Source organism: Strongylocentrotus purpuratus, unplaced genomic scaffold, assembly GCF_000002235.5.
Source record: "Strongylocentrotus purpuratus isolate Spur 01 unplaced genomic scaffold, Spur_5.0 spur5_scaffold_9, whole genome shotgun sequence".
Classification (NCBI taxonomy): Eukaryota; Metazoa; Echinodermata; class Echinoidea; order Camarodonta; family Strongylocentrotidae; genus Strongylocentrotus; species Strongylocentrotus purpuratus.
Window position 1 is genome coordinate 8488717 of NW_022145615.1, and position 27897 is coordinate 8516613.

Sequence of the window (27897 nt, forward strand, 5' to 3'; positions counted from 1 at the left end):
TAGTGCAGTGCAGTGCAGACGAAAATGGCGGAACACGGTGCAAGGCGACGACTTGGTTCTTCTCGGCTTCGCCGATGGGGTTTAGGTGAAGTTATAGAGACAAATAATAATGTTGTCTGTCACTGCCATGAATATGATGAACAAATGTTGAAGTAAATTGGCAACAAGCTCTGCATGTTACAGTGTATAAATCGTTGTGATTATTGCAGGAGTGGTTCCAGTAGGTCATTTCACAAGTCAAACAACCAGATAATAACCATTAAACAGTTCTGTTTAAAATTTAAGCAACTCCATTTAAACAACCCAGTAGTGCAGTAATACTGAATAAACAACAGTTGCTTAGTAATTTAAACATTATTGTTTAAAATTTAAACAACTTGCTTTAAACAACCGAGTTGTGCAATTTTATAACTAAACAACTGTTGTTTAAAACGTTTCCTAATTTTTTAACGACTAAGTGTTCAAAATGTAAACAACCTTAATTTGTTTAATTTTTAAACAACAGTTGAGCGATTCACCGGTTAACTTGGGGTTGTTTAAAATTTTAAACAACTTGTTTAATTTTGTTCTCACAGTGTATAATATCTGTAGAAGCAGAATGTGATAATTATTATTTTTAATATTATTATGATAGAGTATATTCATTTTTGCATTTCAGTAGTATATTAAAGATACAGTCAATGTCTAGGCATGAGATTACATTTTTCAGAGTATCCATCTGAAGGTAATAGGCAGAGGTTGATTATGAAGTACGTACAAATACGTTTATAAATATAGTGATGTTTGGGGATAATCAGCATGATAAAAGAATTGAAGTATTGTGGAAAGTCACATACCCATAAATTACACGCAAATGTGATCATTTGTTTGTGAAGCAAAATGTTAAGCTATTTTCTCCGAAATTATTTTTTTTAATATATGAGGGCCCTGGAGAGGAAAGGTTTTCATGAGACGTTCTTACTACGATATTCTTGATCTAAAACAGCCTAAAAACTGCTATGGTGATGATGATGATAATGATGATGAAATTGTTGGATCTTCACATCAGTTATATGGCCTAATAGTTTTCTTGAAAGACATTCAAACATTATATTTGTTCATTTTTGAAAAACAGGTGCTCGTACAGTAGTCTCTACCACAGGTTAGTGTATACTGTAAACATAAGGTGTTATACGTTTTTTTTTGTTCAAAACTAACAATAAAAAAGACGCCCGAACAATGGTAATCGAGGGCTTTCGTAAACACGACGGAAGGCAACGACGACGGTGACGGGGAGCGAAAAAAAAATTAATCCGCACATGCGTGAACCAGAATTTAGTTCGTTTCGTTTGATTTTCTCGACCGTTCTCTGCCATAATAGCGTTCGTTCCCTAAACACGACAGAAGAGCTGTATCGCCATGCAATCGGGATATAGATATCATATATATCAACTGTACTTTGTGCTCGACTATCCAATTTTGACATATTAATTATTATCCACACTTTTTCTGACACGTTCACAACCAAACATCAAGGTCCCCGTCCCCGGTGCCGAAACAGGTTACAAATGAAGACAGGGGCATAAAACAGGAAGATCTTGGTTGAGTGAATTTTTTTGTCGTCTTTGCTTCCATCGTCTTTACGAAAGTCCGATGTCCGATGATGATAAACATTTACAATATTTATATGGCCCAATATTTTTCTTTAAAGACAATCAAACATCTGTTTTCTTCAGTTTGTATAAACAGTTTCTCTCATTGCAGACCCTACCATAAAAAAGTTTATGCCGTTAACATAAGCTGTTATATATATATATATATATATATATTAGTCCGTTTCATTGATATTGTTATTAATTTTATCAATTTTGTTCTTTCTCAATTTGCATAAATAGATGCGCCAGCTACAACACCTGTGGCAGGTAAGAATATACCGTAGCCATAATAATAATAAATGATGATAACAATGATGATAATATTATCAATAGTGGTAATAATAATGATATTAATAAAAAATAATCTAAAACAATTTCTTTTTTTTAATACAGTTTTACGTAATGAAAATTGTTCAGAAAATGAAAGATAGGGAGGGGAAAGCTGTAATCTTCTTTTTTTTTAAATGTATGTAAAGGCTAGTGATTTTTGTTTACATAAATTCTTTGAAAGCTTTTGCGATCGTATTGAACACATGTATTGAACGCATGGAGTGTCGTGACTGAGTGATTTGAGGCGCTTGACTGAAGATGCGAAGGTCGACGGTTCGAATCCCGACACGGCACTAAATCCTTTGGCAAGATTTTAACCTGCACTTGCTACTCACCATCCAGGTTTTAAATGGGAGGTGTTAAATGGGTACCCGGTAGGATGCGACCGTCATTGTTGGTCAAACAGTTTTTGAGCGTCAAGTAACGTATATATGTATATATTTAGTTATATATATATATATATATATATATATATATATAAAACTAAATATATTAATGTTTGAGTGTCTCTTTATATAGAAGAGAGACTTTCGGACATCAATTGTGTTCATTTTGCATAAACAGATGCTCCAACTACAGTCCTTGCCACAGATTACAATATACGGAAGCTATGATAATAATGATAATAATATTATTGTTAATAATAATAATGATAATAATGAAACAATTAAACATACTTTTTTGCAATTTACTACTATTTTCATTAATTTTAATGTCATATACTTTAATAATAGGTATAGCACACCAAAATAAGTACAACAAACACATGTTATTTGATGATTGCAAATGACCAAGCTTCATGAAAGCTTCAAAAAACAAAAACAGAATTGAAAACGGTCAATGCGTTGTGATTTTATACCATTTTTTTATACCATTTTTTGAAATCGCAAAATTACCGAAAAACCTGCCAGAAATGGTCAAAATGGCAAAAATGGCAAAATTCGACAAAGTTGACAACTTAATTCATCACTTTCTAGGACACAAATAATAAATTAAAATATCAGACACTAGAATACCATCTTTGTGGTAAAAAGTACAAAAAAGAAAATTCATATATATATATATATATATATATATATATATTACCGTTTTGAAAACAGAAGCCAACAAAATAAGTCATGAAATAGTGAAAATAGTGAAAATAACTAAGTCCGCCTTATTAAAATATGACAGTAATGCGGATTAATGCCTCATAAAAGGGCACTAATATAGCACATCGACACGGTTTTTATCCTGGGTGCTCACAGTAACGAGGCCATTGCTTAGCCAATGAATCATGACTGTACGCAGCGGGCGCTAGGGTACGTCGACGCCCCCACAGAAACAAAAAATCAAAGAAAATGCAATAATTTTTCAATAATTCATTGCATTTTGCAGGCCATAACATTCAACAGGCCATAACATTCCACAGGGAATGAATTTCAGAGTGAAAAAAGTTTGGTGACATCAGTACAGTTGTGGCTACCTTGAGTGTAAACAACAAATTGATACAATGAGTGAAACACATGAGGATATTGCATTTTTTGTAGGGGAGTTTTATACATTGAGGTGCATTTTCACCACGCAGAATAACAATGCAAGTCAATGGTCGATCAGCGGGCCATGTCACACATGGCTGAAAAGCCAATATTCTAATTAAATAATTTAACATATTTCCCACATGCTTATAACAATGAAACTACTCAGAACTGTAGTTAAAGGTATGCTTGAATGTGTGTGAAATACAAATTTAAAAATACTGTTTAGTTTTTTTTAAATAAATTTACAAAAATTGCTATTTCTACCAATTGACAGCTGTTGTGTGTGTGTGTGTGTGTGTGTGTGTGTGTGTGTGTGTGTGTGCTCGCGGGGCAGACTGTGTGCACAGGCAGTATGATCACCCTATTAATACGATCGAAAAACGTTCAAATGTTATTTTTTTTTCACTTTGTATAACCAGCTACTCAACCTACACCCCTTATCACAGGTAAGTGTATATTGTAAACATAAGATTTTATATATGTTAATTCGTCCAAATTGACATAAAAAAGACACTGGTAATGATGATGATGAAGATGACGACGTTGAATACTCACATCATTTATATGGCCCAAAAGTATTCTTGAAAGTTATTCAAGCATTCTTTTTGTTCATTTTGTATAAACAGATGCTCCAACTGCACCCCTTGTCACACGTAAGTGTATCCTGTACACATAAGCTGTAATCTATGGTAATTATTTGCATTTACTTATTTTTGACGGCAACAGATGGTCTAAATAAAATAACAAGTGAGACGAGAATTGCGAACCCAAATTTCCCTTAACAAGTAAAATATGTTAATAATGCTGATATTTGATTTCTTATTTTATTTCTGCATTTTTTCCATATAAAATATAACTGAATAACAAAGAACATATAAATGTAAGGTATAATACAACATAAACAAACAATAATTTCTTCATGTCAAAATGTTTTTTTACGTAATATATGTACATATAATAACGAAACTGAATATTTCCATAACATATAATCATAAATTTAAAGTATCATCCGAACTTTGGAAAAAAAAAAGAAAAAAAAATGGAAAAGTGCAGGAGACCGCAATCATAAGCAAAGCTTGACAAGGATGGTGGCCTCAAAAAAAACCAAAACAAAAATCTTAAGGTAAACCTTAAAATGAAAAAGTGTTCAAACGATCTTTGTGTATGAGTTTGTGAGTGTGTTGTGCAAGTGTATATATATATATATATATAACTCCTATATCTACATTTGCTCCTACAGTTGAGCACTGTCAGAAATTGCAGTTTCACTAATCTTGCTTATATATATATATATATATATATATATTGTGTGTGTGTGTGTGTGTGTGTGCGTGTACGTGTGCGTGTGCGTGTGTGCGTGTGTGTGTGTGTGTGTGTGTGTGTGTGCATGTGCACGCGAGCGTGCTTGTTTGTATGTGTTTGTAACGAATAGTGGAAGTGCACGTAGCTCTGTGTGGTATACTGGAGTGAAAACAAGTATAACCTTTACAATAAAGGAAACTCAGAATACGAATAGAAAACAAAATTTGCAAAACTGAGTTGCAATTTGACCAAAATTTGACAATTACCTACTGCATGTTGAAATCAGTTAGGTAGATACTTCGATATAAGAGTTTTTTGAGAGATGCTTTAAAAGAATAGAGAGATGAACAATGCATAATTGAATTTGGTAAGGAGTTCCAAACATCTGGTCCATGATGTCTTACTGATTTTTGTGCTAAAAGTATTTTAGGATTTTCTAAGTGATAATTTGTTGAACAACGGGTGGGGTATGTGTGAATGTTTGAGTTTAAACTGTAAATATTGTGAAATAGGGATGGTAGTTGATTATGAGAATATTTATACATAAAAATGCATGTCTGGAAAATGTGAATATCTTGTATTTTTAATGTTTTTAAACGCTGAAATAAAGGTTCCGTGTGTGATATATAATGTGAGTTAGTGATCATGCGAATCGCTCTCTTTTGAAGCAAAAATAAGGAATTAATTCTTTTTAAACTACAATTACCCCATGCAATATAACAATATATCACATGTGATAAAATTAGAGAATTGTATAATATAATCATAGATCTTTCAGAAAGAATTTTTTTAACTTATACAGTACTCCAATATTCCTAGATATTGATGTATGTATATAACGTATATGCTCATTAAAATTTAGATGAGAGTCAATAGTGACTCCTAAAAATTTAACAGATTGTTTTTCAATGAGAGGCAAGCCATCAATCTCAATATTAAAATTTCTTATATCATGTACGTTGGTCTGTTTAAAATAAATAAAATTTGTTTTACTAAGATTTAATGACAATTTATTAGATTTAAACCACCTAGAAATTTTCATTAATTCACAGTTTAACCGCGTTGTGAGCGTATCAAAGTTTTTATGGGAATAAGAAATACTCGTATCATCAGCAAAGATGATAAAATTCAAAAGTGAAGAGGTTTCAATCATATCATTTATATATATAATAAAAAGCAATGGACCCAATATAGATCCTTGCGGTACTCCACATTTAATTGTTAATTTTGTTGATTCATGATTTTGGAAAGATACATATTGTTGTCTGTCTTGTAAATAATTAGTAAACCATGAAAGAGCTTTACCTCTTACGCCATAGTATTGTAATTTATGAATTAATATTTTAAGATCGATCGTATCAAAAGCTTTTGACAAGTCCATAAATACTCCGACAATATGTTCACTGTTCGCAAAAGCCTCAATTATTTTATCATACATATGCAAAATTGCGTAATCGGTAGAATGACCAATTCTAAATCCGAACTGGTTAGGAATCAATGAATTATTTTTTTGTAAGAAAGTGTTAAGTCTTTTATTTATTATTTTTTCGAGAATTTTAAAGATACTTGGTAATAATGAAATTGGCCTATAATAACTTATTACTGCGGAATCGTCCTTTTTATAAATAGGAATCACTTTCGCGATTTTAAGCAAATGTGGGCATACACCCGTTGAAATTGATAAATCAAATATATATGTCAGGGGGGTTACGATATTAAATATTATTTGTTTCAATAAGTAAACACTTATACTATCATGGCCACTAGATTGTGTAGAATTAAGGTGTTGAACTATATTAATAATTTCATAATCATTGGTTGGAGTAAGAAATAATAAATTTGCACGTGGTAAATTCAAGGACTTATTATAGTCCATGTCATCTGAATCAATATTAGCTGCTAAATTAGGGTCTACATCTATATAATACTCATTAAAAGCTTTTGAAATTTTAATTGGATCTGTTATTTGTTGTTCATTGATTAAGAAATATTTAATACTTTCTGTATATGGACGACTATAAACATAAGCTTTATCATACTCGTTAGGTAATATTTCATTTTCATTGGCACAGACCCGGATGAGCATTGTCAAATGTTGTACGCTTGGAATCTGTACAATTACCTTTAATCAAATTTGTGTTTGCTTTTTCCGCTTGTATTACTAATATCGTTCTGATGGCGGTTAAATTCGATAATAATTGATTCATTCGTGCATCATGTAAACGGGAGGTGGACTACACTGTGTTTAAATGAAGGGGATGGTTCAATTGATTTTAAAAAGTTAGCCATTGATTTATTATCATTCTTATCAGGACAATTAACCCCCGGCAAATTACCCTCATCCCTAAAAGGTAACCCCTAGGACAATTACCCCCACCCCACCCCCCAGGAAAACCAAGAAAAACCACCCCGAGGACAATTACTGCCCCCCCCCCCCCCTGTTCGTTAAAATTACTATGTCCCATTTGCAGCCAATAACTATGTAGAACTTGGCAGGAATTATTAATACGACACGTATGTCCTATCTGTGAAACTGAAACGTTGGCAATGTCTAAACTATGCAAGGAACCTTCTAGACTTCACTGTCTGACACTATTGGGTGAATATGCAATTAATTTGGTAAAACATGAGCTGAAAAGGTTCATGAGCATTTTTCCACATCAATATTAAACCCACTTTTTGTAATGGCCAAAATTAAACTAATTGAATCAGCTTCGCTTCGGAAAGATAGCTACATCTAGATCGCCTCGGAAGTGATAGTTTGTCCCATCACCTTCACCAACGGTAATTATTTGCTTTTTATAAATGATAATGATAATAGTCATAATAATAATAATGATAATAACAACCATTACTAATACAATAATATTAAAATTTTCATTTATATAGCGCAGAGACTATTATGAATACACCTCTACTGCGTTTAATGCAACGTATCACATTATTACTCTGGCTATAGCTGATAAGGCGCTATTCAATTCGATTCAATTCAATTTTATTTCGCAATATAAAGATCAAAATATACAAAGTAACAGTAAATTTTAACTATGTTTACAAAGGTTAAATGCGGGGCTTTCCATGGAGGTTGCAAAAACCTGTGAAGTTGGATCGCCCATTAAAGAATGAAAAACAATACAAAAAGAAATATAACATATTATAAGCACACAACAATAAATTAAGTAAAATAAGCAAAGTACAAACACTTCAACTACATATGAGACAAGAGAAAGTAAAATAGAGAGAAGAAAAACAATATATAAAGGGGGAAAAGAAAGAAAAGGAAAACAAGATAACAATGAAAGAGGGTTCAGATATAAAATTAGAAAAAAGACAAGAAAAAAAAATCAACAACTGTGCTGATTAATAATTATTTAGTAGTAAGATTTTATATTGTTTTCTAAAGGAAGATATGAATTGTGATTTCGTTATTACTTGGGGAATCATATTCCACTGTTTAGGACCTAGATAACTCATTGATTTAGCTTCATAACTAGACTTAACAGACCATAAATGAAATTTGTTGGAAAGCCGTGTATTATAATTATGAATTTGACTATTATATTGAAAGAGGTCTGAGAAGGGGGCAGGTAACAACTTGTTTTTATATTTGTACATGAATGTTGCGATTTCTTGCTTATTTATATCATATATATTTAATAATGATAGCTTCTTAAACAAAGGTGCGGAAGGTGCTAGATAATGAGAATTGGTAGCTATTCTTAAACATTTCTTTTGAACTTTAAATAGTGTGTCTAATTCAGTTTGTGTTTCATTAGTGGCCCATACAATATTACAATATTTCAAATAAGGAAAAATAATGGAATGATATAAAGTTATCAAATTTTCGGGTAACAAACTATATTTTAGCTTATTTATCAAGCCAGCATTTCTGCTGATCTTATGTAAAACATTTGTGATATGGTCCTTAAATCCCAAGCAATTATCTAATACGACACCCAAGAAGTTAACGGAATTACTTAATTGAATAAGTTTATTATTAATATAAATGGGAATATTATCGTTACTAATTAAAGGACCGTTATTGCTAGCTATATCGGAAATTTTGGAAATTTTAGATCCTATATTATATTTAGTTTTTCGAAAATAAACACATTTAGCTAAAGCATGCACAGAGTTCGTAGAGTATCATGATACCATATTCTTGGTATGATATTTCATGATTGAATGCACGGGGGTCAATTGTTTTAAGTAGGTCTTTCTTTCAGCGTGCCACGATTTGTATTGTTAAATTTATTCAGCAGTCCCCCCCCCCCTCACCTTTTTCCTCGTCCAGCTTTGGAGGCACATATAGGTAGTACACGATTTGCTATCATAAATTTATATTTTTCTTTTATTATCATTACAGTCACCATATTTATTTTTAATTTTGTGGGGTGGTGGTTTATGCACTTGAGTTTCATATTAAGGGTTAATGATTCCTATCCCATTTTGGCAGTAATGTCCTTTGTCAACAATTAATCCACATCTGTCACTCTTTGTCCCGATGTAACTTGGTACCAGGCAATTGTCGGAAATTAATTGCGTGGCCCGCAGAAGGATCAGAAGCAATATTGAAATGACTACAATGGGTGAATAAGACCCAATTATTATTTATTACCATTGTTTTTATTTGTTTATTAAATCATCAATTAATTGTTCCCGTATTCATTATTTCTTCATTTATTTGTATTCATTTATCTATTTATTGATTTATTTATGTTCATTGTATCATATCTCTCGGATTTATACTTTTCGGCCGACAGAATTGAGCACTGAAGGAATCATCCTAATCTGCAATGCCACCCACATGATTGTTCAGATTCCGAAGGGACTCCTGACAGGTGGCATGTCTGGTGAAGACGTCCGCTTCGAAAACGATAATAGCTCGGACTGCATTGGAGAGGACAAGGGGGGCGACACCCCTGGTGACGAGTTTATTGAACTTGCCACCAAACTCACAGAATGCGAAACAGAAATGAAGGTAATATTTCATTGTTTCTTTGTTTTTGCGTTTTGTTCTTTATTTTCTGTATTCTGTTTTTTCTTCATTATTTTTTTTTTTTTTTTCATCCATTAATATTTGTATCGATTCATTATTTATTCATTTATGTATTTTTTTTCATATTCATTAATTCATTTTGGTCACCTCCTTGGAATGAAAAGGAATCCCAAGATTGTGAAGAAAAGCCTTTTTTGTTGGTTCTCTAAAAGAATTCAGAGTGAAGAAGTACACTTTGCATCTCCACCACGCTACGCCCCCATCTCCCTACAAAATGCTTGTAATGGTCTGCCTGGTTACTATAGCATTAGCCCGCAGTGAAATGTATAGGAAACAGTCCCTAAAATTATAATGATCCTATGATATGGCATGAAGTAAATTTCAGTGAAGAGTAGGATGTTGTATACATTTTCTTCGTGAAGTGGTCATTATCCACCAACCTTCTAGCACTTAATTAATAACCAAAATATACATATTAAAGGGATAGATGAGTGCTGTTGCAGAGGGCGCTACCCAAAATAAGTTTTTGTGAGATAATAACAAACTGAGTGTCAAATTTGAAAGAACACACAATTTAAATGACAAAATCATCTTTGTTTGATCGAAATCGGTTCAGAGACGGCTGAAATATCCATAAATATAACGATTTCTAATACTTGTGCACCACCACAAATATTAGATCATTTGAAAAAGCCGTTGAAAAAACGTATTTCAGCCAATGTCGATGTTGGCTTTTCGGCATTTTTGTGTAGGTTATACTACGCACAACCAGCCGGCCCATATATTGTTATTTTTAATTAAATAATTAATTAACGGTCACCGTATTTTTTTTTTAAAGTGGGGCTGGATTGGTGTGATCGTATTGGCTAAATTACATACATTTTTGGGGTCTAAAATTAACTTCATAGCAATTTTAAGTTCTAAAAAGGCGCTAGAAATGTCATAGATAAGAATAAGAGCAATAACCATGCACTTCAAAGGCATTTGAGGTCTAAAAACAGAACTCAACTCTCCCTTTAAGCGTTCGCGATGCAGTGCATATTGAATCTTGTAGAGTTGTGAAGTGATAATGTGGACAAACCTTTGATGGTGTGTTTGACCATTACTCGTAGGCATGGTAACATGTTTCCGCATTTGCATTATTTTGATCATTTTTGGTCGGCTGTGAAGTCGCAATTAGTACAAGTAATTTTTGAGGGTTTTCATACGTTCACTCCCGCCCCACCCTCCCCCCCCCCCCCCCCGTGCCATTCCTAATAACTTCTTAACGCAAAGTTTTGAACATATATGTTGTTAGGTTGGGACTATAATTAGTACGTTACCCAATATTGATTTCTTAGTGTATTCTGCTAGGCATGTTTTCAACGACAGAATATAGAAAAATGGAAAAAGCAACATATTATTATTAGAGAAGAAAAAAAAAACTCACATGATACATTTTTTACAAATCATAGCGTCTGGTGTAATTCAATTGCCTGACCAGCTGACATGATTTATTTAGAAAACTCACATTTCCTGACTACCATGCATATTATTTTCTTGATTATATAATCGTTTTAGGTTACAGCACTCGAAACTCGAAATGTCGATCTCAGAAGCTGCGTTTGGTGGTCTGTCGGTCTCCTTGGCTGTCAGCCTACTTTTTATTTTAAGTCTAATATTTCTTAAATCTCCGTACTTCTTCTTCTTCTTCTTCTTCTTCTTCTTCTTATTATTATTATTATTATTATTATTATTATTTTTCTTCTGCTTCTTCTTCTTCTTCTGCTTCTTCTTCTCCTTCTTCTTCTTTTTATTCTTCTTCTTCTTCTTCTTCTTCTTATTCTTTTTGTTGTTCTTCTTATTATTATTCTTCTTGTTCTTGTTCTTCTTCTTTTTCTTCTTCTTCTTCTTCTTCTTCTTCTTCTTCTTCTTCTTCTTCTGCTTCTTCTTCTTCTTTTTCTTCTTCTTTTTCTTCTTCTTATTCTTTTTGTTGTTGTTCTTCTTATTATTATTCTTTTTGTTGTTCTTCTTCTTATTCTTCTTCCTATTATTCTTCTTCTTCTTCTTCTTCTTCCTCTTATTCTTCTTCTTCTTCTTCTCATTATTATTATTATTATTATTATTATTATTATTATTATTATTATTATTATTATTATTCTAGGAAGGTAACGACACTGAGACGTACACCAATGGCGTCATAAACCGATATGTAGATGATAACGGCATAAGTCGCCAATACGTCGTCGATATTCCGCTAACATGCACGTACAATAGAAGTCATCGCGCCGAATCAATCATCTACCAGCTCACTGACTACACTATCGACAAGACCCTCGTCGAAGAGGGTGCCTACACCTTCTCCTTCGATATCTACACAGATAATACCTACACAGATGTCGACGATACTTACCCCATCAGCATCGGCCTCAATAAGAATCTGTTCTTTGCTGCATATGTGGACTCTCTAGACGGCACCCTCGACCTTTCGATCCGCTCCTGCAGAGCCACACCGGATTCGAAATACGATTCTCCCACTAAGTTCGAATTCATCGAAGACGGGTAAGGACTATTCATCTGAAAGGGGAATTCCACCTTGATTTTTGCTACAATAACAAGAGGAACAAAAAAGAGAAACAGATTTGTGAATGTCTTAGTAAAATCAGATTAAAAACAATTTTTGTTTTAATTTTAAAGATTCAGTTGAGGAAACACCGTGACGTATCATTCCTGGTGCCTCTTCCATTTGATCTGTAAGCCTACTCAAAACTCCTGTTTAGATAGTATGTCACTCGGTGTCACACCAGATGAGTGTTTGAGGTAAACGCGGGGTGACATTCCTTCTCAAACACGAGGTAACGAGCGCGGTTGCCGTTTAAATTACAATGCACCTATGCGGTAATCGCGAGGTACGTTGTCATGGTAACACGTCCATAGTGAAAAAGCGCGCACTATATCTACAGCTTTGCACAATATAAAAAAAAAAGAAAACTTCGCTAGGCAGCGCCGCTCATTGACGATCTCTACATGGAATATATTTGTTATTAACAAAAATCAAAACATTCATCAAACTAATTTAAAATCAAGGTTTATTTCAATGTTATTTTATTTCAATGTTATTGCGAAATCTAGGTAAAACACGTCGTTAATGTAAATACATGTTCAGCATATTGACCTTAATATTTTCATCCATCTTCACGGCTGATTACGTACGCGGAGCAAGGGCACGCGCTTAAGAGCGAGAAGGCTTCCGGTTTCTTCCCCGCGAGCGTTTAGATCTATGCTCCAGCAACAAATCACACCTTATGCCTCCGGAGGTTGTGCCATTTCGTGCTAGACTGTCTAGCGTGAATTTTACCTCGCGATTACCTCGTGTTCGTGCTTTGTCCTTTGTGCCGCGAGCGTTTAGATCTACAGTGGACAAGGGACGAAACGAGGTAACCTCTGGAGGTTACCTCGCATTTTTCCTAGATTTAAACGGGGTAGATTGCCTTCTCACGAAAACTTTCAATCACATTGAACATGACTTGTTTAACACACCCCCTTTAAAGGTGAAATTCAAAGAAAATCCCAAATATGTCAACTTATGTATCACTAGAATCTGGTAAGCTAACAGATGGCCATCGTACAAGTTTAAGGTCAACTACACATCGGGTGATTTGTAAAAATACAAATACAACCACCTCCATAGCAGCTGGGATATACGAGATATTCGCCGGAAAAATAACGATGTTTTAATGACGTCACTATATGGACCAATACTGCCCAAGCAGACGACATCCCATTAAGAATGAACATAATTGCAAAGCTATTATTTGTCAAATTATAATGAGTTTAGTGTATATAAATGTAATGGCATGTCAAACCATTCAAAAGGGGATATGTCCCGATTCTGATAACTAAAATCTTTTTCTTGTAAATACACAGGATAGGGGTTAATTAACAATCAAAGAAACCAGACTTTCAAATTGAAAAACCCCCGGAATGATATCAAGGACGGCATTTGTTCCCTCTTGAAACGCCGAACATACCGCGGTGTGTGCAGCTGAATATACAATGGCGTCTTATTTTGTTTACAAGCGACAGATTTCTTTATTTTTATATCGCTGCATTTGTCATCAAAATAAAACCATGCGCGGGGTTTAGAGTGAGGTAATAGATTATACATTTAGCCTGACGGTAGTAAAGTAGAGAAAGAACTCAAGAGAAGATGAAAACACAGGCACTGAAAATGTGTGAGATGTCATGGGACATCGTCTGCTTGTGCAAATCATGTCCCCAGGCAGATCCACCCATTCCCATCTGGCTGATTGCGACCAAAGGCCAAAATAAGAGTTGCAAAAAATGGAAGCAGGCTGCGGAAAGCGAGCTAGAATATCAAGGGGGTCCTTGTTACACCCACAAATGTAATAACACTTTACCCACAAATGTAATAACGCCCACAAATGAACGATTGCAGAACCCTTTGACTGATAAAAAAAATATCTATATACTCTCTCAATCAATGTGAGTAAATTGCAGAGGTTATGGTTTTATAGTGATGCAATGATGGATACATAGATTTTGTAAGATAGAAAGTGTTTTATTCCAAACGAATGAAGAGGTTGTTTCATTAATATACAGACGGTAACAGAACCAAACTAATTATTACGTATAAAAAGGTGGAGTAACTCACATGTCTTTTACAAGCAAACAACGCTATAATTTGGGCAATATTGAACCTTGTTTATTTTTAAATGAAAAAAAAGAGGAATAAGATGGTGGGTCTTAGTTTCGATTTTTTTTTTAAATTTCTATTTCTTTTGAAATAACCGGGTCTGGAGGAAAGGCTACGCTCTATACCCATGTTATTCCACAGGAATGAGATGGTGAGGTCTTAGTTTGAAGATTTTTTTTTTTAAATAACCGAGTCTTAAGTAAAGACTACGCTGTAATCCCATGCTTTATTACCGGGTCTTAATTTGGAAGAAGAGGGGTCTTAGTTTAAAAGTTTTTTTTTTTTTTTTTTTTTTTTACTTTTGAATAACCGGGTCTGGAGGAAAGACTACTTCTGATGCTCATGTTATTCCACAGGAAAAGGATTATGGGGTCTTAGTTTTGAATTTTTTTTAAATGTTTGAAATAACCGGGTATGAAGTAAAGACTGCGCGCTATACCCATGCTATATTACAGGGTTTTAGTTTTGAACAAATTCGACAAAATATCCCTTCAAATTTATTACATTTGTGGGTAAAGTCATTATTACATTTGTGGGTGATTAAAAACTATTACATTTGTGGGTAAAGTGGTTATTACATTTGTGGGTGAAATTATTACATTTGTGGGTTAAGTGTTATTACATTTGTGGGCGTTATTACATTTGTGGGTATAACAGTCCTTCCGAACTCTTTTTGTCGGCACAGAATAGGATCGGCGAGCTTCAACCAAAAATAAAAGATGAAAAAGGAGGCATGAGGAATTATTGCACTTTTTCCTTTTAAGTGCCCTTTCCCCTCAACATAAATGTCACTATTCTAATCTGATAGGCGCTCATTTTTACTTATCATAGGTGCTTATCTAGTGCCCCTGTTCCTTCCTAATAACTGCCAGTTTCCCTTCTACTGAGTGCCCCTTTTTATTTTGTTATAAATGCCACTTCCCCTTCCTTTATAATAAATGCCTCTTTTCACCTACGATAAGTTTCCCTTTTACATTGGCGGGGGCTATTTTCCTTTTCAATATTTTGTTTCCTTCTAAAAAGTGCCCATTTCCCCCTTACCCATTTCCACATTAAATGTCCTTTCCTCTTCTTATAGATGCTTATTTCATTTCTGAAAAGTGCCCATTTCAAATCATGATAAGTTCCTCCTTTTACCTATATTTCCCTATCTCGCTCATAGATTTGCTCATTTACGGTCATCTAAAGTGCCATCTAGTTTCAAAGAATCGAGACAGCTTTGTGTAACAACAGGAACCTATTTTGTGTTTAACACTTCGATGAAGAGCGGTGGGGTCGCAACGAGGCAGGGGCAGATTGTATACAATTTCATATGAACAAACTGTGCTCCTCTTAGAAATATGGTCGTTTCCAAAGTTACCAAACGTCCCTTCTCAAGAACACAAAGGTTTAGACAATGTATGAGTTTCCCAAACTCAAGGCAACTACGTTTACATTATCATATTTCATTCATATTTGTTTCTTAAATAAGAAGAGGTCGCCATTATAGTTGGTAAATTTATATCTTGTTTTTCTACGTATGATAGCTTTTTTCTGTGGTTTCCCTCTATTTGGAAAAAGAGTTGATATAATTAAATCCCAAATATTGCAATCGATTTTATCCTCTAGTTGTTCAATTGACGACGACAATACTAAGATCACCACCCTGGAAGACCATCGCATAGGAGTAGAGATGAAAACTATCCGGTTCATCGACGATGAGGACGATTGGGTAAGTTTGTTTATATTCAAAGTTGTCTAACCTCGTCCTTCAAAACTTATAAGGTTGACAATTCTGAATCATTAACATCATAATGGTTAAGATGAAGATGATGATAAAAATGATAATAATTATAACGATAATTACAATAATAATGATGATAATAATAACAACAGTAATAACAATAGAAATATAATACCACGTGAGTCAAAAAAAAAAGTTAACACCTAGAAAATTGCTAATTATTCTAAAAATCATCTATGAACAGTAAATTACTATACATCTTATAAAAGAGCGTTTTATCCCAAATTACTTGGTATCATTTTTGTGTGGTATGTGTTCGCGCTGCGCCAAAGAGATGCCTACAGTGTGTGATATGGTGGGGTTAAAGTGAGAAAATGAATTGAATTTATCAAATGAGATGAATTGCACACACACACAAACACGCGCGCACAAATGTTCGTTGATATTTGATATTCGATATTTGATATGTGTGGCATGATTCATTTTGTTAGGGATGTTATTTGAATCTGCAATTACCGATTTGATACCCAAATCCCAATTGTTTTATTCAAACATCACATAAGCAACATTGGCGCGATTTTCGCACTCTCGCAAACAATGCCTCCGGTTCATCCAAGCGTAAACACATACCACACAAAAATGATACCAAATGATTCGGAATAAAACACTCTTTCATAAGATGTATACTAATTTACTGTTCATAGATGATTTTAAAAATAATTAGCAATTTTCTAGGTGTAAACTTTTGTTGACTCACACTGTATATTATACAGAGTGAGTCAAAAAAAAGTTTACACCTAGAAAATTGATGATTATTTAAAAATTCATCTATGAACAGTAAATTATTATACATATTATGAAAGAGCGTTTTATCCCAAATCATTTGGTACCATTTTTGTGTGGTATGTGTTCACACTTGGATTAACAGGAGGCATTGTTTGCGAGAGTGCAAAAGTCGACTTGCGCCAAAGTTGCTTATATGTGATGTTTGAATAAAACAATTGGGATTTGGGTATTAATTTGGTCTTTGCAGATCCAAGTAACATCCCTAACAAAATTAATCGTGCCACACATATCAAATAACGAATATCAAATGTTAACGAACATTTGTGCCCGTGTGTGTGGGTGTGTGACTTTGCCCTTTGCAAAAGGCATATGTAATGCATTTCATTTGATACATTCAATTCATTCTCACACTCCGTTGATCCCAACATAATACATACTGAAGATTCACTTTGGCGCAAGTCGATTTTCGCACTCTCGCAAACAATGCCTCCCGTCCATCCAAGCGTAAACACATACCACACAAAAATGGTACCAAATGATTTGGAATAAAACACTCTTTCATGAGATATATAATAATTTACTGTACATAGATGATTTCAACAATAATTAGCAATTTTCTAGGTGTAAACTTGTTTTTGACTCACACGGTATATAAACTGACACACGAAAAATAATTGATCACCACTGTCAGATATTATTACTTCGCTAAGTGTTTATTCATATTTCAAAAATTGGCTTTTCGACCTGGACTCACACTCACATTGTATAATTGTAATGATCATAGTTTAAAACGAAAATTTCAGTATGGAATAGGGCATTTCAGGAATAATATCTGAGTCATATTTGTATAACGGATATCATTCTAGATTGGTAGACAAAGAAGGAGAAAGATCGCATGTCATTCTTCCTTCTTCTCATGACTCAACCTACTTTTTCATCACTATTCTCTCTATAGTAAATTCTTGTCAAGTCACATGATCGGAAAAAAATAAACCGTTGCCTCCCTGTCCCCTCCCTTGTATTGAAAGACCTATGGAACTACTGTTCTTTCATACTCTTAGGTTTACATCCACTGTAATCTCCTGGTATGCGATGACGAGGACGATAATTCAATCTGCAACAATGACTGCGCCCTCGGTTCTTCAGAGATCATGGGGCGAAAGAGGCGTGACGTCAGCAGCAAACTCAAGACCAAGCGATTCACGCGAGGACCTCTCCGCGTTGTCCGCTCTGCACAGAGGCAGGGTAGTGTCTTACGCATGGACGCCAGCGAGAACGGTAATAATTTAGTTCAATGCGATCGCAATTCCGGTATCCATTGGATATTTACTTTCTTCTCATATATGTATCAGAATAATAATTTAAAAAACTAAAATAAAAATTCTTTAGAGTTTTCTTCTTAACTATTTACCAGTATCAATTTTCTTTCTTCAGATGGAAATAAAATTGAAACCGGTCATATAGTGAAGAACAGAGCTTTTTAATATTTTTATTTCAATTATTTTAATCATTATTTATATATTGCCGTGACGGAGGATTATCAACATTAAATTATTTGTTCTATATATAGAGGGCATTTTAAGTGCCCATACTTATAGTCTTTACAGCTTTCGAAAACTCATAACGTTTGTTTATTTAGTCAGATTTATTTAAAAATTTCATCAGTTCGCTTCTTTGATTTTTCTGCTTTCTTTTAGAGTGGTTTTCTATTTTGGTTGGATTTCCCTTTAAATCAACTGTCTGTTAAAAATGCAGCGCCAAGTTATCATACCAGAGACCAATAATGTTTTCCTCCTCCTCCCCCTCCCCCTTCCTCCTTCTCATCCTCCTCTTCTTCGTCTTACTATCATCCTCCTCCGCTTTCTTCCTCTTCTTCTTCTTCTTTTCCTTCCATCCAATGTTGGTGTATATCACCGCAGGTGCCGCAACGCAACAAGAGTTTACCAACGCTTTTAACCCGTGGATTGTTGCCATTGCTGCTTTGGCAACCGTTGTCATGGCAATGGCCGCCATGATGGCTGTGGTCCTGCGGAAAGTCAACAAGATCTCTGCCGCACCGGCCGGGTCCAAGGAAGGGTCTGCCCGTCTCCTAGATGACAAAGAAGAAATCTAAATGGAATTGTACAACAGCTCAAGATATCAATAATATAATAAACCCCCATCGTATTGATGCCAATTTTCTTTATTATAATTATATGAAAATGGCCAAAGATCAACAAGATTGTACTTTGAACACGTTCATTCGGGTTTAATGCAGGTGTCCCTGGGTAACGTAGCCAATGGGTTAATTATCTGATGAACCAACTAATGAAAGTAGGCCTAACCTACCTATAATTACCACGAACCCGAGCAAAACCTATTGACTAGGGGAAACGGATACGTATACAGATTTTTAAACTATATCAGGTATTCAGGTCTGATCTTTTATTTGAGTGCATTATCGTTATTTGACTTGAGTCTCAAACCAGAGCATGATTCTTTTTGTAATTTCTTTCCTTTCGTTCTTTCCATTCTTTTTTCTTTTTCACAAGAAAGGAATAATCAAGAGCAAAATCTTTTTTTATTTTATTTCATATTTGCTTGCGTAATGCAAAATATCGGCACGATAAATCTTATTGAGACAGGAAACAAAATAGTTTCCATTCATGCAAATGAAGGAAATTAACAAAGTCAAAATTCAATTTTGAATATAAGCAATGGAATGAACGACAACACTAATATACGTGACATGTGGTAAATGATTGTATATCAGGTTCGCATACATCGATCACAATTGTACCGAGGTTCTTTAGCAACTTAAAACTAAGTGTTTTTCCGTATAAAAAGATATGGTGTAATTTCATGGTAACACCTTATGAAAAAGAAAAACATCTTCACAGCGTAAATAGGTTACAGCCAAAAGTCAAAAGTCACACAGCCAACACAAATGAAATTCAAATAAAAGTTGCTGTCTGATGAAGAACTCATTATGACCCAACATTTCAGGCCACAAGACATTTGATTAAATGACTTTGTGTTTCCAGGAGAGATGCGTAACACTGTAGGTAGAATAGTTGCACCCTGATAGGTGGCTATACCGTTATCATATATGTCGGTCACCTTGTAACTTGTAAGATGCATATGTGTCATGCGATGTACATTATAATTAAAATTCATATATGACGTAGAAATATATTATAAAACAGACAGCTTGGCTACAAATATGACTTTGAATTTGTTTGGCTTCAAAGGATGATGAGATTCAATAGTTTTGCATCTATTCTCTACAATCGACAATGACAGTAGATTGTTGAAATATGATTAAAATTTAACTTTTCCCGCTTATGCTATTGTGTCTTGATTTTGTTTTCTTTGCAGTTTTCCTTTTTTGTGTGTGTGCTAACAGGTGCCTGGATAGAGTTATTTTCTATCCGATTTTAGTAACTGAGTTTTATACGCTTTGCTAATACCACGAAAGAAGTTACCTGCTACACTCTAAAACTGAAATGTTAAATTACTATTTAAAAGGGCCGAGGAGTGACCCCTTTTTAAAATGGTAGATGAACACTTTGAACATGCTGGATTAAACACTATAAAGGTTGTATCTAGCAGGTTAAAAGTATCAATCTGACATTTTGAAAGAGGAGTCACTCCTCGGCCCTTTTAAATGGTGATTTAACATTTCAGTTTTTAATGTGTAATCATACAACAGAAAATCCGTTGGTTGCCATGAAATTAGAGGAAATGAGAAAAAAGAATAAATGCATGTATCAGGGAAATCCAATAAAAATGATAGATTCATGAATCCGTATAGTTGTAAGCGTTTACGGGCAACTGTATCCGGTAGTTTTTCGATCAAATTTCATATTTTTTTCCAATATTTGTTCTCTATTCAACAATAACATCAGCAACACAGTTTTTAAAAATCTCTCTAAAGACATCTTCCAGTTACCAACGGGCAACTGTATCAGGTAGTTTTTCGAACAAATTTCATATTTGCCAATATTTGTTCTCTATTCAACAATAACAACAGCAACACAGTTTTTAAAAATCTCTCTAAAGACATCTTCCAGTTACCAGTGGCGGATCCAGGAGGGGGGCATCTCCCTCCCCCCTGGGAAAAAAACGTGTATAAAAACACGTTATTTTTAGCTTTTGGGGGGATGGGGGGGGGGTGCACATTTCAAATTTTCGAGGGCCAAAACAAAAACGTGCTCACTACCCCCCTCCCCTCCCCCCTCCCCCCTCCCCTCCTCCCCCTCCCCCCCCCCCCCCCCCCCCCCCCCCCCCCCCCCCCACCACCACTGAGCGACTTTTCGGCCGGCGCGATTTTCAAATTTTCGGGAGCAAAAAAAAAAAAAAAATGGGCCCCCTCCCCTGAGAAATCCTGGATCCGCGCCTGCCAGTTACTCCTGGCCATTTTCGTTAAAAAGTATGGACCAGAGCCAGGGCTACAAATGACGTTTCTGGCTTTAGGGTTAGGGTAATGTATCAGTTTGATCCAGGGTTGCAGTTAGAAATGAGTGTTTAATGAACACGATGAAGGTAATGATCGCGGAACGTTTTTTGTCAGATCGTGTGTGTAGTATGCAATCCCATCTGAGCACTATGTTGTACACCCCATTATATAACCAGCATTTAACAATAATCTTTTGATCCCAGAAGTAGCCATTTTTCAAAATTGCACAATCGATGTGTGCCGTTGATTAGTAAAATAAGGCCAACCCGGTTTTAGTTTTTACTCGGCAAGAAAAAATAAGATAATATTATACACCATGTTGTGACCAACTGAAACCAAGTTGGCACAACTCGGTGTATAGATGGAGCTAGAACGCATACAAAAAAGGATGCCATCTTGTGTCCAATTGAACCAAGCGACTGAGGAGGTTGGGCCTACGGAGGACATACTGGCCCGAATTCACAAAGGAGGTTTGTCGACGAACCGAGGTTTATGTACGTCATATGACGCGTTTTGACGCGTTTTTTACAAACCTGGTTTGTAAATAACAAAAGGAGGTTAGTCGAAACAAAAGGAGGTTTTTCGACAAACCTCCTTTGTGAATTCGGGCCCTTGTGTATGATCGAATCTCTTTGGAGTTGGGGAATTATGGCGCCCCTTACGGGAATTAAAATTATACCTCTCATGAACAATCGTTGTAGGTTCCAGAATCAAAGTCAAGGAGAATAAGTATTAGTAATGGTTCTATAGGTCACTCAATAAACACTTTGCTATAGTGTCATGAAGTTTTTATATTGGGACATATAAATAAAAAATAAAAAAGTTTTTATATTGGGATCACATTTACTGACCTATAAAACCATAATAAGCCCATTAGTGCAAAATCTAGGTTTATCTAAAGTAAAACAAAAACAGAAAAGCAAACTTTTCCAAAGAAAGCAGAAAAATCATTGAAGTAGCTTGGTTTTGAAGTTTGATTTCAATTTTGGAAAAATTGTTATAAGTGTAAGGGAATTTCAAATTGGCTAAATCAGTTATGATTACTTTGATGTAGTGCTGGATAACTTTCCATAATTTTCCACTACAAAAAATGACTTAAATGTAAGTTTGTCTAAATATATGACCCAAGAGGATTTTTTTTTGGTGTGTGTGTGTGTGATGTGTTTTGTTTAAATACGATATATAATAATGCTGCAAATGTTATAATTTTAGCAGTGCCAGAAAAACAGAATTTATGATAGCTGTACACAACAAACGGGAGAGCTGTCAGCGAATACGTCATATTCAACTGACGAACTTGCCAATACTTTGAGATTGAGATAGATTTAGTGATCTCATATTTCAAAGAGTGATAACTTTTTTTGTATTATTGGTCCGATTTATTTCAAACTTTTGTCAATTCGTTTCTCTTATGTTTCCGCTTTTATACAAATGAGCTTATGAAAAGCGTTGGATAGCTCTTTGATAAGGAAGGCTTAAATAAATATTGTATAGGATTACGTTTATATTTGTTTTCTGTGGTTCGCGATAAACCAAAATATCATTATGAAGTACATGTAGGTTATTTACAATCAGAACACCGGTATTGACCTACGTCTATTAGATATAATTAGGCTCAGAGGGTCAATTGGAAGTGGAATTCAGAATAATGGGAAGGTTGCTAAGAGTTTAGACAGCTACAAAATTAAAAGTTTATTTAGTTTAACTCGCTGCAGTTTTCTTTCATTTCTTTTTCATGGACAAGAAATTGTATGCCATCGGGGACAAATCAACGATGTATCCTTATCCTTTTTTATGCATGGTGTCTATACAGAAAAAAAACGGTTTGGGAGGACTATCATTTCTTGTGATTTAAGTTATTCCTATAAGACCTGAAAATCATGATTTAATCACTATCGCTGTAAGTGAACAGTCCGATGTCTGAACATGATAACAAGGAATATTTAGGTAAGATAACAGATGGATCAAACAACCGTTCATCGATAATTTACGCCAAAGGCGAAAGACAATACTGATAAGATATTGTGAAAGAATTATTTCTAGAGAGGTACGTCCATGCAAGTGTGACCAAAACAATGCTGCTCTGGAAGGGTTTTATGTGTTTGAGTTGCTTGCTGTTGCTGAATGTTCATCTAGCAACTTCAGGTATGTATTCCAATTCTTCAAAGTGAATGATAAGATAGAAGAGGATTCTTTAATATTTCGTAGTAGTGGTAGTAGTAGTAGTAGTAGCAGAAGCAGTAGTAATAGTAGTAGTAGTAGTAGCAGTAGTAGAGCAGTAATAGTAGTAGTAGTAGTAGTAGAAGAAGAAAAAGAGTAATAGTAATAAAGTATCTGTTCTTTGGAAAAGTTTATATCTTGTCGTTCGTAGCGTCGTGAGTTGCTTAAAAACTTCTGTGCACTTTGCGTTTTTTTACCTGAAAGAAAATTAATAAACTATAATTTCCAGACCAACGTGATTGGAGGAAGGTATTACAAAAAATACGAGAACAAACTATTGAGAACCATATTTTCCACTTGCTACTAACTTTGCATCTTTTCCATGGACAACAAGCATTTTTCCTTAATATCCTAACATTTAACAAATGGTATACGATCTAATTTAGTCATACCGTAACAATAATTTGTTCTTTACTCATCATCGTCCAAATTCTTATCTGTACAAACTGGAGAGTGTAATTTATTAAGGGCGAGATATGCACATTGTTTTTTTTTTAAATGTCCTTTTGTACGACCATCTGTGACTTTAACGCACTTTAATACACACTAAAAATTGATAACAATTTCCAAATAGTTTTAACCATGCCCCTCAAAGCAGTCAATATTTGTCTATTATACGATAATGACGTGGATTCTAATCAAATGATTGGTTGAGAGCGTACACGTGACCAGGCATTTATTTTGTCAAACGTGTAGTTTGGATAATGACCGGTCATTATCCAATGGTAATGACCGGTCATTTTTAAAATCATGTTATAAAACATCATTTTATAAAACAAATAAAACATAATCTTATAAAACAAATAATACACATCATTTTGTTCGGGCATTAGTAAAACATTACCCACATTCGGCACCTTTAAAACAGTCCAAACACCCTCGGCTATCTCCTCGGGCGTGTTAGACTGTTCCAAAGGTACCTCGTGCGGGTAATTTTTACTAATGCCCTCACTGCTATGTATTATTTGAATACTTTCGTCCACCTATCAAAGAGAATCATTGCTCAGACCCACCCATCCTGACCAACGGGCGTACGACTCTCAATGATGGAGTGTATGCGGTATACGTGTGTGATGCGGGATATGTGATGGATATCGACCAAGACTCAGTGGTCTTGCTCTGCAATACATCGCAGGGTATATGGAGCGGAGAATTGCCGAATTGTAATCGTAAGTACATGTTTCTCTTTTAGGCCGAAAGAGTCACTTCGTTTCACCCCTACAGTTTAACCCTGCAGAGTTACTTAGACAATTAAAGCCAATGTCTAAAAGGGTCTCAGCCGAACCGCAACCTTGGGTTTTAGCGCCCAGAGCCCCCGTAATCGACTCCAAAGATGGGTCGCCCTCTTCTAAACCTTCCCCTCCCAATCCCGTAGGAATATGTATGACTGGATATTACAGAGCACAAGTTAAAAATGAAAGAAATGTTTTCGTTAGGATGGGCTGTCAGACTTCCTCTCAAAATTTGCGCCCAAGGGACAAATTTATCCGAAGGGATAGCTTCGACTGTACATGGCAAAAAACAAACAAAAATTGACGATACCTTTTCAATTGGGGGTAGTATGCACTACTCCCCGGAATAAAACGGATTAAATGCTCTTTTTCAATGCTTATCTTCCAATTTAAAAAAAAGCATTTCGACCTTAATGTTTCTAAAAGGCAAAATTCGATTCATTTCGTATTTACAGAGTGGAATTTAGTGTCAAAAGACACTAAAGGAGGTATTAAATCACGAAATTTTCACAGCTTTCAAACATTTATCCTTTCCCCATTGCCCCTCCCCCCCCCCCAAAAAAAAAAATAAAATAAATAAATAAATAAATAAATTTAAAAAAAATTATAAAAAATAAATAAATAAATAAATAAATAAATAAATAAATAAATAAATAAATAAAATAATAATAATAATAATAATACAGATAATAATAGTAATCAAATCTGGAATTATGTAAACATACCTATTGACCATCTTCGCATGCATGACAAGTCATAAGATAGGAGCATGCAAGATATTTGTTTAATTGGTTAACGCATTTGAACATTATAGAATGGCGGTCGCATTCCCAAGAAAGTATCCTCCTTTAATGACCTAAGAACCCCTTCCCCCTCCCCGGCAAGTATTTGTTTATGTATTATTCTCTTTTTTTAATTTTTCTATCTATCTATCTTTAACTTCATTTCTCCCATACTTCTTTGGTGGCCTTTCCCGTCAAGGTATCCATTGCCCAGATCCAGCCGTGCCCAATTTTGGCGCAATTGAAGGATCTGGACGTTACTATGGCGACAACATCACTTTCTCTTGCGACCCAAACTACCGTTTGCTGGACCCTACAGTAACAGGCACATGCACGCAGTATGGCAAATGGTCCCAAGAGACCCCAAAATGCTTGCGTGAGTAACTGACTTCAAGTACACTGTTTTCATAATTTATTTAAAAAACCAACTCCGTGGCAATTACAAAGCATCATTGCATTGACTATAGAACTTAAGTTCGGATTAGGTGATGTGTCACTGTACAAAAACCGATGGTTAATAATGTGGTCATTACTTTAAGTATGGTTCAGAACAATTTGTAGGTGATTACATGTCCAACCAAACCGATTTTTGCTTAATCAAGCGTCTAAATTGTCTAAAAATTGTCTAAATATTTTCTAAAAAACTTTGTCACACGCATAATAATAACCCAACTGTTTTATCTAACACAACCTAATATATTTTACAGTGTAATATGCGCATTCAGAAGACGACATAAAGGGTTGTTTAACTTACATTAGGTTAATTCTCGAGGAGCCGTGTGATTGTGTTTTTCATGTGACAAACAGAGGAATGTGAAAATACCCTAAAAATACACGAAATAGCACCCGTACAATGATGCTGTTGATGTTGGTGATTTTGTTGGTGCTATTGTTGTTGTTTTGTTTTTTATTTTACTAATTATTTTTAATGCTATTGTTACTATCACCATGATTATTATTATAACAATATTTTTGTTATTAGTATTATGATTACTATCAATATCATCATCATTATGACTATTATTATCTAAAATTATATCCGATATCATTCCAAGATTAAATTTCAACGATTTGAAGTTGATAACGATTCTTAGCTCGGGTTAAAAAAGTAGTCTTTCTCAAATGGCCCTGCCAGATTTTGAATTCGCACATGCAATAGTTGTGTTATTGCGAAGATAGATTTCAGCGATAGCCTCGATGTGGCATTCTATGAAAAAGAATTTAATGTTTTAAATCAAAATTCACGGTTGGAGCGATACACCTGAATGTGGGCTGAATAGATACTTCAATTTTTTTACAATACCTATTATTTTTTGGTAAAGCAACGCTTGGTTCCTCTTTTAAAAGTAATGTTGTGCTTTACAATTTAGTATTTTCAGATGTTGTATTGAAATGATGACAAATGGTTGCCCTCAAGTTCGGAATAAAAAATAAGAAGAGGGAATCGACGATAGCCCATGTATTCTGTGTCTGTATCTAGGATATGTTTTTGTTTGACTGTATCATTTTGTTAATTTAGGTATTTCATTATTTCTATGTAAGAATGATAAGATACAGCCAAGCTTTGATACTTGTATTCTTGAATAATCCAACCGAAGTGGAATGAATCGTTAAAATCTTAAAGCCATGATTTCATTTCACAAATATTTTTCATTCAACATTTTTTTCTCAGTGTTGAGATTTAACGACTGAAAATTCTTCCGTGTTGACATAATTATAATAATGTGTTTACCTTTAATCTAAACGTGCCTTTGTTAATTAGGGTCATATCAAGCAAAAGGACACGGCAATAGAGTTCATAAACATTAATTGGTATCTAGGTCGATTGGCGATCATAATTACCTGTAGTTAAGCCGATATGGAAGGGCGTTTTGGTGGTCAAAGTGCATAGCTTAGGTTGTTCATATCGAGATGTGCATTTTGAGTTTATCATAATTACCTTAACCCTAAAAAGGCCGAGCTATTTGAGGTCTTAGTACGACCGGGGGCATTATGGCCCCCCTTAAGATCTCGGCCGCAAAGCGGCCGATCGCCGTGAAAATTTGCACGCATGTCAAGTGAAGTGTATAGAATAATATGATAATTTCAATTTTTTGAAAAATTCACTCATTTGCATATTTATGGTAATTCATGCAAATCACGTTTTTACCCATAAATCATATATTATTCATATTTAAGCATTCTTTTTCACTACATATATTCATTAGATCATTCTGAATGATAATACAACAACAA

At 34.6% G+C, this 27897-nt stretch overlaps 1 protein-coding gene across 1 annotated transcript; it reads left to right on the forward strand.

The window, feature by feature from the left end:
* The first annotated feature begins 24 nt into the window (after positions 1–24).
* Positions 25–19218, forward strand: LOC100890038 (ZP domain-containing protein-like). The gene is made up of 10 exons (XM_030977084.1): positions 25–85; positions 1115–1141; positions 1875–1901; positions 3904–3930; positions 4111–4137; positions 9550–9767; positions 11929–12326; positions 16090–16192; positions 18052–18268; positions 18910–19218. The coding sequence occupies exons 1-10, from the start codon at positions 25–27 to the stop codon at positions 19101–19103; spliced, it is 1299 nt and encodes a 432-aa protein (XP_030832944.1). The 3' UTR covers positions 19104–19218.
* The last annotated feature ends 8679 nt before the right edge of the window (positions 19219–27897 follow it).

Coding starts and splice junctions, on each gene's coding strand:
- LOC100890038 (XM_030977084.1), top strand. CDS start 25: ATGGCGGAACACGGTGCAAGGCGACGACTTGGTTCTTCTCGGCTTCGC. Junction 1,902..3,903: donor AGCTACAACACCTGTGGCAG/GTAAGAATATAC, acceptor TTGTATAACCAG/CTACTCAACCTACACCCCTT. Junction 9,768..11,928: donor AATGCGAAACAGAAATGAAG/GTAATATTTCAT, acceptor TTATTATTCTAG/GAAGGTAACGACACTGAGAC.